Source organism: Scleropages formosus, chromosome 19 (genome assembly GCF_900964775.1).
Source record: "Scleropages formosus chromosome 19, fSclFor1.1, whole genome shotgun sequence".
Lineage (NCBI taxonomy): Eukaryota > Metazoa > Chordata > Actinopteri > Osteoglossiformes > Osteoglossidae > Scleropages > Scleropages formosus.
The window spans coordinates 2,035,075-2,050,753 of record NC_041824.1 but is presented as its reverse complement, the minus strand read 5'-3'; the positions used below and the strand labels follow the sequence as shown (position 1 = coordinate 2,050,753).

At 42.6% G+C, this 15,679-nt stretch overlaps 1 protein-coding gene across 1 annotated transcript; it reads right to left on the bottom strand.

Annotated features, from left to right (window-relative positions):
* Nucleotides 1–797: 797 nt before the first annotated feature.
* On the bottom strand, nt 798–15,063 carry LOC108927601 (cyclic nucleotide-gated cation channel beta-3-like). The gene is made up of 17 exons (XM_018741012.2): nt 14,982–15,063; nt 11,936–12,005; nt 11,048–11,208; nt 9,074–9,385; nt 8,417–8,625; nt 8,192–8,242; nt 7,822–7,908; nt 7,636–7,700; nt 7,302–7,424; nt 6,195–6,336; nt 5,218–5,377; nt 3,705–3,802; nt 2,475–2,558; nt 2,171–2,289; nt 1,664–1,816; nt 1,317–1,461; nt 798–839 (listed from the first exon to the last, which is right to left on the bottom strand). Exons 1-17 carry the CDS (start codon nt 15,061–15,063, stop codon nt 813–815), a joined length of 2,088 nt encoding a protein of 695 aa, XP_018596528.2. The 3' UTR covers nt 798–812.
* Nucleotides 15,064–15,679: the final 616 nt, after the last annotated feature.

Genomic DNA, 15,679 nt, shown 5'->3' with positions numbered 1-15,679 from the left:
CATTAAATCTCTTATTGAAAAAGAAAAACTACTTTTTACTAGTAGATTCGTAAATATGTAGAGAAATGCAGCACTGAATTAAAAATATCTGAAAATCAAAAAGACAGGAGATAGGATCTGAATAGCTTCTTCAGCTATGTGTTGTTCTTTGACCATCTTTTCCTCCGCTACCTTAAATTTGACTGAAATTTCTACTTTCCAAAATACCAAAGACAGAAAACTTGGTCGCAGAACCAACGCCCTTTGGCAACATGTTTTAGAATTAAAGCTTGAAAATGACTAGGCTAAGGTGCATTGTGCAACTTAAGAATTTTACCATTATGCATGCAAAGAAGGTAAAGAGATCTTTCAGACTTCCCAAACTGACAAGTTCCTGACACCACCAATTATAATTTGTATTTTTTTTCTTTATTTAATGTTTGAGTAAACAAGGCTTCATAAAAAATAGCAAAAAGTACTAAAAACTTCAATTTTTATTGTAAAAATATTCATTACATTTTATTATTAATATTTTAATATGTACTCTTCATAATTATTCTGGCTATATAACAAAATGCAAGAAAAGAATTTCCTTATTCAGTAGCAACAGATCTGAAAAAAATTAAGCAAACATCACAAGAGTCTGAGAAAATTTATTTTACCTGAACACAGAGCAAGTGATACCGAAAACACTAAAGATGCCATGCTTTCTTTGTACGTGTTTGAACAGCATGCTGTATACAATATATGCAGTCCATTCATATATTGAAGATAACGATAAATCTGAAATTAAATGTAAAGTTGACTAAAAATATGTGGGAAAATGGATTCTCCTATTTCATTCCGTCACCGGCTGCAGCCTAAAAAAGAGGAAAAATAAACTGTCACATACAGTTCAGATATAAAGGAATAAAATGAAATTAGCTAATAAAATAAAAATGAACTAAAATTAGCTTGAGCCTTGTCTGACCTATTATCTGGAGATCACAACAACAAAAATTGTTTTCTGACACTGATTTTTTCATAATGAAAAAATTATTATAAATATTTACTCCTGGGGAAGACTAATACAGTCACATGCTGCCCTAAATACGTAGTACGAAATAAATGCAAGATGGCCAGTTCTGGTTCTAAGATGTGAAAACATATCTCGTAGCTTTTGAACTCTTCGTGGATAGCAGATCACTTCACCGGGGGTTTCAGGTGCGAATTAGAAGCTACAGTAATACGAAGTCCTTACGGAAACCTTCAGCACTCAAGTTCTCATGTTCGAGGTCAGACTACTGTTAGGGAGAATTTAGGGAGAACCAAGAGCAAGATGAACAGGATTCTAGTACCCTAAGTTTCTGCAGAATCCCTCCTTTGCCAAAGGCACGCAGCATCTTGGGAGTCGGAGGTTTGGGCATAAACAAAGCCATCCCCTTCTTCTGTTCTGCATCTCCAGCAGCAGCAGCACCCGGAACCTTGGACTTTATTAATTTCCTTTGGATGAGAAATATCATGTTAACTACTAAGAGAGAATCAATGCAGTATTATTTCGGAATCAAGCCATACTCTTTTCTGTTTGATCCATATAGCATCGTGTCCTTAAAATCATATCTATATCCTGTGATTGAGCTCATTACTTCCGGGACACAATTCTAGCTCCGTTAAATCACTTCTTGTGTTGGGAAGCATCCTTCACCTTGCCTTCCTGGCAAGCACCTTCTGGGATTCGGGGTAGTGGACCAGGATGTCATTGAGGTCTTTCTTGTCCAAGACAAACAGGTTGGCGAAGCCATGTGCCGCCACGTTGGCTGTCCTGCGGTTTCCCCCGTTTGCTGATGACTGCAGCAGACTGATACAGGCATTCAGCTCATATCTCAGTCATGCAGACTGAAACCTGAAGTGTACAATTTTTTTATTCCTACCATTTTTGTCCACCATGAAGTTTGTTAGGAAACAGAGAAACTGAAAATAAATCAGAAAATTCTCATACAAACTGTCTAAATATTAATGACAAATCAATCTGAAAACACTGAAATTGGGGGAAAAGGGTAAAATCTCTGCACTGGGGTCCATTACCACAGCCTCGTCTAAAACGTGCTCCTACTCTGGCTCAGCCACTTGTGTTCAGGTAATGTCTACGGTAACCACCACTTCTGAGCTTCTCAACACCGCTCTTTAGCCACCCCGGTACTCTGGTGCGCACCTGATCTCTCCGAACACACACCCAGCCTTCAGAGTGACAAAGACGATCTTGTTGTCGGGTCCGCCCACCACTTGTACCTCTCCAGCCTTGATGATGTACATCTCCTTTCCGATGTCCCCCTGTGGACAGGATGCAGTGGGTGCGGCGGCCAGGTGATGGAAGGAAATTCAAGTAAATGTCACTTTCTTTGCACATCCCCTGACATACAGTCTTTTGAGTTACAAGAAATCTATCTTATTAAGAGTTTTCTTGAATTATACTTGTACATGTGTGCAGCAGACATTTGGAAGGCAGGTTTATTCACCTTCTTGCACACAAAGTCCCCTGGCAGGTAGACGATGGACTTGAGTCGCAGCAGCATATCCACAAGCATCTGGTTATCACAGCCCTGTGGTAAAGTAAGTAAAGATGGTATCAGGGCCTCCAGATTACAGAGAATCAACCAACCAAACAATTGCAATAACCCCTTCTCCCGAGCGGGGTCGCAGCCAGCCGGAGCCTATTCCAGAGACATTGGGCGCAAAGCTGAAAGGCTGCGGGTGGCACACCCTGGACGAGATGCCAGTCCACTGCAGGGCCACAACTAGGCACCCAGGCACAGATACCGGAGTAATTACATGGCAAGCACCTCGCTCAAGGGCACCACAGCCGGAGGCAGGGATCGAAGCCGCAACCTTCGGAGCCAAAGGCAGCCGCTCCATACCAAGAATCATCCAAAGGTAATACAGTCATTGCCAAAGAACCAAGTGGTTCTTCCGGAAAGCTGGAGAGATGAATTTCTACCAAACTCTTCTCTGGAAAAATGTCACCAGCAGAGGGAAGCACAAGAACAGAACTGAGGTTCTGTGTCCCAAAATTACACCAAAGTTTTGCCTCAAAAGTGATAGAGGTGCAGAAATTCATACTGTGCGAAAGTCATCAGACAAGTCTTAAATTAACAGAAGCAATTTCCAAATGGTGTTCATTTAATTTCATTAATACTTTATGATTATTTGTTGATCAGGACCCGGCCAAGCCTGCTGCGCCACCTGGCCCCCCTTATCATAAAATTCCTCAGTATCAAAATATCAAAATATCATCAAATTATTGATTTAATTTAACTTGTACACTATTTACAAATGGGAGCACAGGGGTGTAGGGGCACGGTGGCACAGTGGGCTTGGCCGGGTCCTGCTCTCTGGCAGGTCTGCGGATTGAGTCCTGCTTGGGGTATCTTTTGATGGACTGGCGTCCGGTCCTGGGTGTGTCCCCTCCCTCTCCGGCCTTGCGCCCTGTGTTGCGGGGTTAGGCTCCGGTTCACCACGATCTCACCTGGGACAAGCCGCTTCAGCCAATGTGTGTGCGTGTGTGTATTTACATATGTGCAAATTTGCAAACAATCCCACACCATTTCAGCAATTTCCATCTTGATAAAGAAATTAATAAAATGTTGCCATTCCAAGTGTGAACCACTAACCCCAAGATGTAGTTTAACTGCGTTTCCTCTTCATCAGCTAAACACCATCATGGTCAACGCAGGTGTGATGAAGCTCACCTTGAAGAGGTCGATCTTCTGGAAGGTACTCAGGTTGATGTCCACCGCGATGGCTGTTCTCATGACCAGTGGCATCTGCTCCAGCAGCTCTGACTCATCTAAGAAGACATTGTGTGTAACGTTGCATGTCCACAGTTTCATTTCACATCACCTTTTCTGCTTCTGGTTAATAGGCTACAGTTTTTTACTGCACTTTTTCCAGTTGTAGGTGTACTGAAGGATAATTAAGGTGATTCAGCTTAATAACGAATCCTTCTTTTACCAAAAACCTATCAACTCACACTCATTAGAAAAACCTTATGAGAATTAACATTTCACTTCAATGTATCAGTCCTGGTGTTGTCCAGCACCACACAAGTGGAGTGACAGCCATCCTTTTATGCATAGCATGGCATCTGCACTTCTCAGCTGTCTTGTACCAGTGTACATACATTTACTTTTACATGTATTCATTAATCAGACACTTTTCTCCAAAGCAACGTACATCTCATAGAAAATACTATGTGCTCATTATATTAGCAGGAAGAGACACTTAGATGCAGACATGTGATTCTTAAGTGCAGTTAGTTTGTTTTCTTCACCATATGAACCGATGTTCATCACACGAGTAGCTGCATAAAACTTAAGCAGAATATTGACGATTCCTGATCACCTTCCTAGTAGTTGAGATACATATAAACATTTACGTTACATAGCAGGAGTAGCTGTGTAACGAAGTGATCTGGGCATGATCATGAACATTTATACTTTACATGAACTTAAGAGATGATGGGAGAAGTGAGTCTGGAAGAGATGAGTTTTCTGACCCTTTTTAAATGTGGACAGAGATTCAGCAGTTCTGAGTGGGGGAGGGTTGTTCCACCACAATGGAGCCAGAAACGAGAACCACAAAGCGTGCAGATGTGGAAGAGCGTAGCAGTCTGGTTGCGGTGTAGCAGATGAGTGCACCTACTCAGCAAGCATCTCTCTGAAATCTTACAACTCATTATCATTTATAATAATTCTTTTCCATAACCACTTGTCCTGCCCTGTCTTTTGTAGGTCATGCATCTCAGGAGGGTTAGGGTTTTACTGGTAGTAAAATGTACTTTAAGGTGATCAGGATTAGTCCATTCTGAGTTTTGTGCAGCTACTCGTGTGATGAACAGCAGTGCATATAGCGGAAAGAAACAAACTAGGTTTACTTAAGGATTAAATGTCTGCAATTATGTCTTTTTCTCCATGTAATGTACAAATTGTGTTTTCTCTGAGATGCATGTTGCTTTTGAGAAATTAATAAATCTAAATGTAAATGTACTGTCCTTTGGATTTGAAGCATCTGAACTGACTGACTTGAATTGATTACTGTTAAATTGTTAGCTAACCATCTTGTGTTATTTTGTGTCCTCAAAAGTTCACTCAATTCTGTGTAAAACACAGTGACAACATGTTTACTAAGCAACGTGGACCACACATGGCAACGTGTAGGGTAACAGTTTCTGCTGCTGGCTTCTGTCAAAAAGGTAGCCCTTACCCAGCATGCCCTGGGAGTCCCAGGTGTAGTTGTACCAGGTGCGCACCCTGTTTTGCACCAGTTTGGGGATCTTGTAGGTGTTCATGTAGGCCACTGTGCTGTCCATAGAGGTGCGGAAATACGTCTGGCCCGCAGTCGCCGCCCCAATGACATCCCTCATCTGCAGGGACACACAGGTCGTAGCAACAGGTGTCAGTTACTCAACAGCTCCACCTTCCTGCCTATGAATGTGCCACAGCCTGATAGACATGCTCACCTCTTTAGAAAAAGGTAAAAAATGCGAATAATAATAATAATAATAATAATAATAATAATAATAATAATAATAATAATAATGTACTACTCTTAATTTATTGGATATTGATAAAAGTTTTATCATTTTCAATAGTTTGGCTAAATGAAAAAAAAAAAAAAACTCCTTTCTGGCCATGGGTTACATCCTAGGTGTCCTTTGAGGCAGCTGTGTCATAGAGCTCATATGTGTCATTTAGTCACCTGAGATGTCAAATAAGCTATGGCAAAACTGGGTAAACTACTGTGAAAGTACTGAGGACTGCAGTAAATGTAGAGGTTCACCAAGGGACAGCAGACAATGTAATAGTTAGTGCAGCCACCCGGTCACCGAAGGGCCAAATTTCAAATGCTACCGCTTGCTATAGCACCTTTTAGCAAGGTACTTACCCCGAACTACTGCTGTAAAAGTTACTCAGCTGTGTAAATGGAAAAATGTTAACATTTTAAGTCTCTTTGGACAAATTCATCAACTAAATGGATAAATAACCTGTTTTCAGAGCTCTTCGTGTACAATGAGGGGATGACAACTACTACTGACACTACAGATGTAAGAGAGCCACTAAAAGAACTAGGCTGTCATCACACCACACTAGTCCCCAGGACATTGTAGGGATGAATGCGCCGACGGAAGTCTGGATTCATCACGCTAGAGGGGATTTTATTCATCTTTCTATTTTTTTTACCTGTCCGATCAAACTGGAGAACACAAAGACACCTGTGAAATAGTTCAACAACTGAAACACAATCTCAAAGACTGTGTTGGGCTCCGGAAGGCCTCCGATGGTGATGAGAGTGCGAACGGCAAAGTAGTAGCAGCGCAGGTACCTGCGGGAATGGGGGGGGTGACACAAGAGCACTGCTGAAGGGTGACGGGGATGAAGGAAAGGAATCCAGCTTTACGTCATGGGCTTCGCATTGCGCCGATTTTTCATACAGGGCTTGGTGTGGGAAGACCTGTCCTGGAACTGGACTTGGCGGGGGCGGGGGAAGGGTGGGCCTTGTCTTTAAGCTAGGCTCAGAGCTGTTTTTGAGACTGGAAAATTACTTCCTGCTGCTTAACACTGAAAGAGAAGCTTGGTACCAAACCTCTATATCAAACAAAAATTAGATTCTTTAAAAATGAAGACCAGCAAAAAAGACTCAGAAAACAGCATCATTGGATATGTTGATGCTGGAAGCTGTTGCAGACATAGGAGTGAGGAGCTAGTGTTAAAAACTGACTTTCTAAAAAGTAATTATTTCCAAAAAAATTCGTATCGCATCCTGTGAACAACTCAGCTGATGTGTCGGGTGACCAACATACAAAATCCACAAAGTGTACAGCAAAAACACAAAGACAATGAAACTACCTGGCTAAGAAATGTAGACAAAAATAAGGCCCCGAAAAAATAGTTTGCCATCTGAACGGTCTGCCCGAATAAAGTTGTGGGCATTGGTAGCTCCGCAATCATCAGTAGGGATTTCTCCGCATGGAGGAAACTTCTCAGGTAACTGGAAGGGCACAGAAACCACTGAAAAAACCACAGTCAAACTGAAGTGCTTATGAACAAAGAACGTACAACATAAAAAAATGTCCTCCACTAATATACCATGACACACATAATGTCTCATTTACCACATTTTCTGACGTCGTACATTAGGCATCAACAGGGGTCTATTTGCACATCAAGTACATCCATGGTTACAGATTTAAGTGTCTATGACCCTTGAGGATGGGTCTGTACCACACAGACTACTGTACCACACAGCTCCTCTCAGAAGGCAGGGAGGAATGGAGAAAGGCCACGTACGCGTTGCCTTGGCCGTCGTACACCCACTTGGTTGAGCCGATGCCCTGATAATCGGAGGCCGTGTAGTAGATGCAGGCATTGAGGTGCAGGATGTAGAGCAGGTAGCCCGTGGTGCGGATCACTCTGCCCCACACCACAAGAGATCCTCAACATTCAGAGACTGCTGTCCAACACGTTATCACACAATTTCACACGGTTTCCAATTTTTCGTATAAAGTGCTTCCTTGAGGTTTGGAAATACTGATGTTATAAATGCAATTACTCCTTATCACAGTTAGTGATTAGCAGATGTATGGATTTAGCATCACTGGACCGCACTCCTCTTCCAACATACCTCCAGATGTAGGCCTTGGTCATGATGCTCTCAAGACGATCGCTGAACTCGAAGAAGGATTCTTGCTGCAGGGCGAGGGATGGGACTCAATCATTTTCAGCGTTTTCACAGGTAGAAATTTTAGACTGAAGAATATTTCTCATCATAACAGCTGCATGTTTGACACACAAGTGCTTTGGAACTTACTTTCAAGATACGGTTTGCTCTTAAAGTGGACATGAACCCGAACTGGACATATAACAAATCGAAGGGTATGATGGCCAAGATGTCAGACTGAATGGAGAACAAAGACACAGAAAGGTTCATCTTACAATCTCAGTGTGAGCCTTTCCATCCCACATCAAAAATGAGCACCTAAAACAAACATGAAGCGTTTCGATGTGAACAAAACATGACGTAGATCAGCTAAGCTTTCAGTCGCATGAATTAAGTTGCATCATAAATGGTGTTCTCCTTGTTTTACCGTGGTATTTTACAGGAGGATGACACAGAAAACATAGAACTTCAAGATACAGTGAAACAACTGTTACTCCTCACTGCATTCGTTGTTTCGCACCTTGAATCTTGCGGAGTCTCGATAATTCTTCTTTGTCAAACCCCTGTCGCACTGCATCAAAAAAGGGAAATGTTGTCACTCATTCACTGACGGACAATATACATGTGTAGATCTGCCAGTCTGACGTCTCCCTTTTACTGATTTCCCCACCTTTAGACACATGAACGTAGAAAATTAGATGCATCTAAAGTGTCAAACGAATGAATAAGGCTCTTTGAAACTTACAATGACGTCGCCGCCCTTGACAAACTGCAGGCGGGGTTGGAAGACGATCATGTCGATGACGTAGATGATATCGGCGAGGATGTCCAAGCAGAACCAGAAGGGAATACTGTAGTCTGTGTGGTACGGGAAGGCCATCCGGGCAGGGATGAGCCAGGCGTTGTAGTTGAAGGCCATGGTCACCATGCTGAGCCAACAGATATACCTGCGGTCTGGAAGGAGAGGAGAACCTGCCACACACATGCTCACAGAGCAGGTGAGCATAACAACAATATGTCCACGGAGGCTTCTGCTTGGAGACAGAGAGGAAATTAGAAGTTTATGAGAATGAATCTATTGCGTCTTCATCAAAGCCATCTCTTATTTATCTTGACCTTGTAATATTAATATACATATATTTCATTTTGCCTATTTCTTTTATTTCTAATTGCAACCTTTCCGTGTGTTTCATATATGTGGAAGTATTTGCAGTTTCACCCTGTGCTGTCAATACGTCAGCAAGTATGTAAGTAGATAAATTAATTAACAAATAAAAAACCCATGTTTCTTGTGAAAGGTCTATGGTCTTTGTCTGCCCGTCTCTCCTGTGAATAAACCTACCATCTCAACAAGCACATCGAGATAATGAAGACATCTTCGACATTTTCCATCACGTCTTACCTGTGACAGGATCTATGGTCTTGTCCAGCCATGTGTCCAGCTTGTCCTCCAGGGGTTTCAGCAGCACATCAATCACAGCAAAAAGAGCAGAAAAGATGCAGCTGAAGCTGAACTTCGGACACATGGAGGCTTCAGGTTTGACCTCCACCTCACCTTCTTTCTTTTCATCTTTTTTCTCTTCCTTCTTTTTCTCCTCTTTTCTCTCTGCTGCCTTTTTGTCTTCTTCCTCCTTTTTTTTCTTCTCTTCCTCCTCATTCCGTCGCCTCTCTTCTTCCTCTCTTTTGAGGAAATCCCGTCTCCTTATAACTGGTGCTAGAATGTTTTTTTACAAAGTACTGAGACCAGGAATTAACTATGTGAAGGGACAAAATTGATTCATTTAAAAGAGACAAACCAGTATGGATCCTGATCCTGCTCAGGTAGTACAGGGATCAGTTCCAACAATCTTCTCGTAAGTAGACTTTACCATGAATTGCAAATCCCCTTGTAGCCTATTATGTAAACTGGATGCTATGTGTACCATGGCTTTCTTACATTTCTTCACTACTTTCACACATTATTCATTTAGCTGATGCTTTTTTCCCCCAAAACAACTTGCAACATTGAACTGCCTTCAGTTGTTTCTCATTTATACAGCTCAGTAATTTTTACTGGTGCAATTCAGGGTAGGTACCTTGCTCAAGGGTACTACAGCAGGAGGCAGGAATCAAACCTGTGACCTTTGGGTCCCAGGACAGCAGTACAATCCACTATGCTACCAGCTGCCCCTGTTTTTCATGCTAAATGACACTAATTCACAAAAGTAATATAAATACAGAACGATATTATTTTCAGGGGGGCACGGTGGCACAGTCTGCTGTGCTGTCTGGCGGGTCTGGGGTTTGAGTCCCACTTGGGTGCCTTGTGACAGACCGGTGTCCTGTCCTGGGTGTGTCCCCTCCCCCTCCAGCCTTATGCCCTGTGTTGCCGGGTTAGGCTCCGGCTCCCCGCGACCCTGAATGGGATAAGCGGTTCAGACAGTGTGTGTGTGTGTGTGTGTGTGTGTGTGTGTGTGTGTGTGTGTGTGTGTGTGTGTGTGTGTATTATTTTCATGCTGCACTGTTATTTGCATTTTCATTCCTAACTGCGTTGCCTTTTGCTTTTTCTTTTCTGCACCTCCACAATACTCACCTGTGTGTTTGCTGGCCGTTGTCCGGACCAAACTTCGAGACACAAAATAATATTAAGGTGCTTTCGGAGAGAAATTGGCATTTAAATGTAAACGTGTAGTAACCATCAGGGAGGAGTTTGTCCTTGTCACTGATTCCTTTACAGTTCTGGAGCTTTGTCGATGAATTCAGACCTTGCTTGGTAAAACATGCCAACTTTGTGTAATAAAGTCATCCCCCGATATACGAACGTCCAGTTTACGAAAACTTGCCTTGACAAAGAATGTTATTTAGGCCATTTTCTATTGATGTACCAAAAACTGAGAGTTGCGAAAAGCCCTGAGTGTCAAAAACAGCCTTTTCCATCCTCAGTGCTCCTGAATGACAGGTGAGCAGCACAGCAGACCATTGGTCAGCATCTTTTCACTTACCCTCCCATTTGAACTCTTATTTTCTAACTCTGCAGCGCATCATGACTGCGCCAAGTGAAAAAAATTATGAAAAAAATATGCGGAACAGTAACGGAGAGGAGTGAAACATATGGTTTAAGAAGTGAACAATATGGAATGGTTGAAGAGCACTATGGAGCACCACCCCCCATAGAGAGCGTAGGAGGAGGAGACCTTAGTAACAGCTATGAAGAGTGCTGACCCTCTCTGCTAGTCACTTGTACAAATAGGACACAAAACCGAACCCACAGCCGGTGGGTGCCATGAATCCTATTCGACTCGCTATATGAAACAAGGTCGATTCCCCGACTTTAAATTGCCCGTGACAGTTTGGAAGATGTTACTTTCTGTTTCACGTCTCTGGCCATCCTACTTACTGACAGGTGGGCTGTGTTCCGGAGAGGAGGCGTAGGGGTCGATGACCTTTTCCTTATAGATCTCTGTCCTTTCCCTCAGGCGTTTGATGATGTCTCTTAGCTGGTTGTCAGCATATCTGTTTACCACTACGGGAAGGGGAGCTGGGGGTGCCTCTTGCTGCCTGAAAAAGCAAAAATAGGTTTTATTTAAGAAAAATAAAGTTTAATGTGAAGTTTGAAATTCCAAGACTTAGTGATCGAAACGGATCCAAACTGTCACTAGTAGCTTTTAGTAGTTCGGTCACCATGAATGTCAGAAATGTTCTTTTGGGGTTACATACTAATACTGTAGCAGATTAACTGAGTCAAGATTTAACTGTATTAAAGATTTGAGATGAACGCAAGACAGGTGACGCCGGCAAAATATCCTTTTCCAAACAATTGAGTGACCCGTACACAGGCACTCGTGGTAGCCTTGGGTTCCTCTCCACTGATGCTGTGTGATACCCGGCTTTGCAGAAGATGGTGAAAGAATGATGCCACCCTAAAGGAGGGTTTGGAGCACAGCTCTGCCTTGTTGTTGGGGATTTTCTTTTTGTTTAAGTAGCTGCATAATCTTCTTAGGACACAAATACTGCAGATCTCGTAATCCCCCTTTGGACTCTTACCTCTATAAGCTGCTGACATAGATCCAATGACCAGTATTTGTTTTCGCCATGTGAGGGGCTGGATGACGTGCCCTGGGACAAGTGCCAAAACCACGGGGTGGACAACATGCCTCGTGGAATGTCGGTGACCTTAAAAGTTCGTAAACTGTTTTTCAAGGCTTGCTGTGCTTTATACACGAAAGCCGTGAAATCCCCCATTAAAATGCCCAGTGTAAATGAGGAAGTACCAAAGAGTTCCTACCCATCAGGAGGGTTCTGCTCATTACTTTGCTTCGGGGGCTCTGGAACCTTAGGATCTGGGCTCGGAGCTGCTTCGGCACAAAGAAAACACAACCAAATGAGCACGGTTAAGTCATCGCTAAAATACCAGCCTAAAAACATTCAATGTACAGGCAGATGCTAGTAGGCAGCTGAAGGATATTTTAGTATGTTTTCTGTGAACGGTACTGAATTTGCCAATTTCTGACACGTGGCAGAGACGTTAAATGCTGTACCCATGTAAAAAAGGTTACGTTGTTAGGGGCAGCAGGTCGCATAGCAGTTAGAAGTGCAACCTTCCACCTGAAGGACTCTGGTTTGAAACCCGCATCCTGCTTTTGCACCTGTGAGAAAGGTACTTCTCCTAACTGCTCCAGTAAAAATGATCCATCTCTTTAAATGGGTACATCATTTTAAGCCCCTTTGGGAAAAAAGCATTAGCTAAATAAATAAACCGAATATGAATGTAGTTCAATGAAATTGCTAGTATATATTTCACGTGCACAAGTAGTAAATTAACAGATTTCATGACTATTTTCTTTTGAAAGGTTTCATGAAGAATATTTGAACAAATGCTATTTTCATTCCTATTTCCCAGACTTCCAGAGCAGAAGAATTAGGAATTAAATTCCCTAACGATCATTTTTCTTTTGTGCCCGGATCTTGGCTTACCTGGAGGTTCGGCATCTTCTTTCTTGAGCCCATCGTGTTTGTCCGCTGCTTTTTCATCCTGTGTGTACAAAGTCACAGGCTCCCTAATTTGGTTTGTACCAATATATTTGAGTCTGAGATGATGGTAATGTATCCAGTTTCAACAGGCAACCAGCTACACGGAGCCCGATACAGGACCTGATGGCTTGACACAGCCCGACCGGACCGCTATGCTCCTCCACCTGTAGCTGCCTGATGGTCCCATGCACATGAGCTTCAAAATCAAAAGTGTCAAAGTCCTTAGTTTTGGCTCCAGTGTGGTGGACCGAACCCCCTCTCTCCCTCAGAACTGCTGAAGCCCAGTCAAGAAGGGTCTCAAAAGACATCTCTTTCAGAGCCATTTTCTCCTCATCTCCTAGCTTTGAACTTCCAGCCCCAAAGTCGGGCAAAGTGCTCGGTTCATCCAGAGCAAAGTGCGAGCAAGCGCTGACACATGCAGGACATCCTCTCTTTCCCTGTCCATCACGTCAGATTTCATACTACTTCCTGCTTTTTTAAAACTGTTTTACCAGCCAGTTTATCACCACTTCACAAAGAAGTTTGTTTTGGTATGTCGCATGTGTTCAGTTAATTTTCTCCCCCAAATTTCATATGTTTAGTTAAATTTAAATTGTCTTTTCATAGTTGGTTATGAACCAATCAATTCCACAGTAATTGCATTTTAACAAAGCAATGTGTTACAAAACTGTAACAAAACTATATTGAACAAACTATATGTAACAAAACTATATGTTAACAAAATGTCACTATATTTTTTATGTAAAGTATGATTTGTCAGAAATAGTCAAATTAAAATTTTTTAAAATGTTTAATTTCAATTTAATTCCAGAGCATAAACAGGATTAAAACAGTGGTTTGAATGCATTTCACTGTGATTTTATTTCAGAAAATCTTTTAAAATGTCAATTTAAACCTGACCTTGCAGTGAAATCCATAACTGCTGTCTTGTACTTTTTGAAGGTGTAAAGGGAGCCAATGGAAGTGCAGTGCAGTGTTTTTACGGCTGGTGGAAGCAGGTATCCGAACGGGATCTGAATATGTTTATACAGGTCGATTCCACCTCATGTTCTGTTTCGAGCTGCTGACTGACACTTAAACATCTGTCTTCAAGGTGTAAAATTTTTGGAGTGTATTTTAAAACGAGCACTTGGAAACGCAGCAGGACCAGAGGCAAAGTAAGTTTGTACTGAGGGTCATAAATGGAACCACTGCTATAAAATAAATGGTAGTGGATGGTTGAAATAGATGGACTGCTCACCCGAACCTACGACTCTCCAGGGCATGCGACTCACCTGCGTTTGATGAGCTGAACTACCCAACCCAACCCAACCCCTGTCTTCCCTTAAATACGTCCCTAAGGATGAATGAACACTGTAGAATCACCCAAATTCCAGTAGCTCTCAAAAAGTCTCGATTTTCTCATGGTTTCCAGCTTCACCCAACTCATTCCCTGTCTGTTTAGTGAGCATCTCTTCTCACCTTTACACCCAAACTGTCACACTTATTTATGTGGAACTTTGCAAGTAAATGAAAGACATTTTCCCACATTTGCCCACGTTTTCTTCTGAGGCAGTAAAGGGGCTTCTCAGCAGAAACCCCGACTCCCAAAATATCTCTTTTACCATCTATTGTAACAAGCCTCTCTTTCATTATTGCTATATGAAAAATGCATGTGAACCAGAGACAAGTAGTGTGTCAAAGTGTCAAAGTCAAAGCGGCTTTATTGTCATTTCAACCATATACAGCCGGTACAGTATACAAGTGGTCCCCAATTTACGATGGTTCTACTTACGATTTTTTCGACTTTACGAAGGTGAGCTGGTGATAGAGATTCAGTAGAAACAATACTTTAAAATTTGAATTTTGATTTTTTTCCTGGGCAAGAGATATGCAGAGAGATACTGTCTCGTGATGCTGGGCAGCGGCAGCGATCCTCATCTCCCAGTCTGTCATGCAGAGGTGTGTGTTATGTGTATTAAATGCATTTTCAACTTATGATATTTTCGATTTATGATGGGTTTCGCAGAACATAACCCCATTGTAAGTTGGGGATCACCTGTAGAGTGAGATGAAACAACGTTCCTCCAGAACCATGGTGCTACATAAAAAAACAACACAAAGCTACTTACATAAAACAAAACACAATAAACACAGTAAAAAAAAAAAAAAACAGAAGATATTACAATATAATAATAAATACTGTAGATCTAAACATACTAATTAGCAGCAAAAAATACAGTTGGATAGAAAAACAGTGCAAAGTAGGGGATGTCAGTAGAGTAACAGCAATAGGCAACTTAAGGGATGGAATGTCTTACCTGGGTAGGCGGAGATGGAGATGGAGATGGAGATGGAGATGGGGGCGATGACTCGGCCTTGGGGTCTGGGGCAGCGACACATCCTGGCGTGAGGGACTGCTTCAGCTTGCGGAACATGGCAGCTGGACGAGCTCGCGGTGTCTCCGTCCTTCACTAATGGGAGAGAAGATTCCCTCCAGGTTTATCCCTGCTCTCTCCTGTCAAGTGACTGTGCTTATAACCTCACCGCCTGATGCTATTAGAGCTTTTAGACTAGACAACTAATGCCCCTGCCCTCCCTGCCCCCCCCACCCCATGGCCCAGGGTGCCTCAACTCACTGCCATTCACTCATTGCTCACAATAATGTGGACACCTAGCAGGAAGCCAGAGACAGCGGTGTAGTGAAGATTGTCTCAAGTACTTCTCTATCCTCACCATGTTCCTGGTTCCTGGTAGAGATGAACTTCGAAATCCTGTCCTCGGTTGTTTGGCAAGGATCCTTTCAGGAGCCCAGGTGGGCGGAAATCATGGTCACTGTCCTCACAGTGCTCTGGGCCATGCTGAGAGCACCTACTCTACTGGGCATCGCAATCCTCCAGTCCTAATGAGAGGATTACTGCTGTGTTCGTTCATGCTGACAACGCGTCCGAGCCCAGCTGGCTTTCAGTTGTAGAACGTAAACCCATGCAGAGCTCTTCTAAGGAAACACCATTTTCGC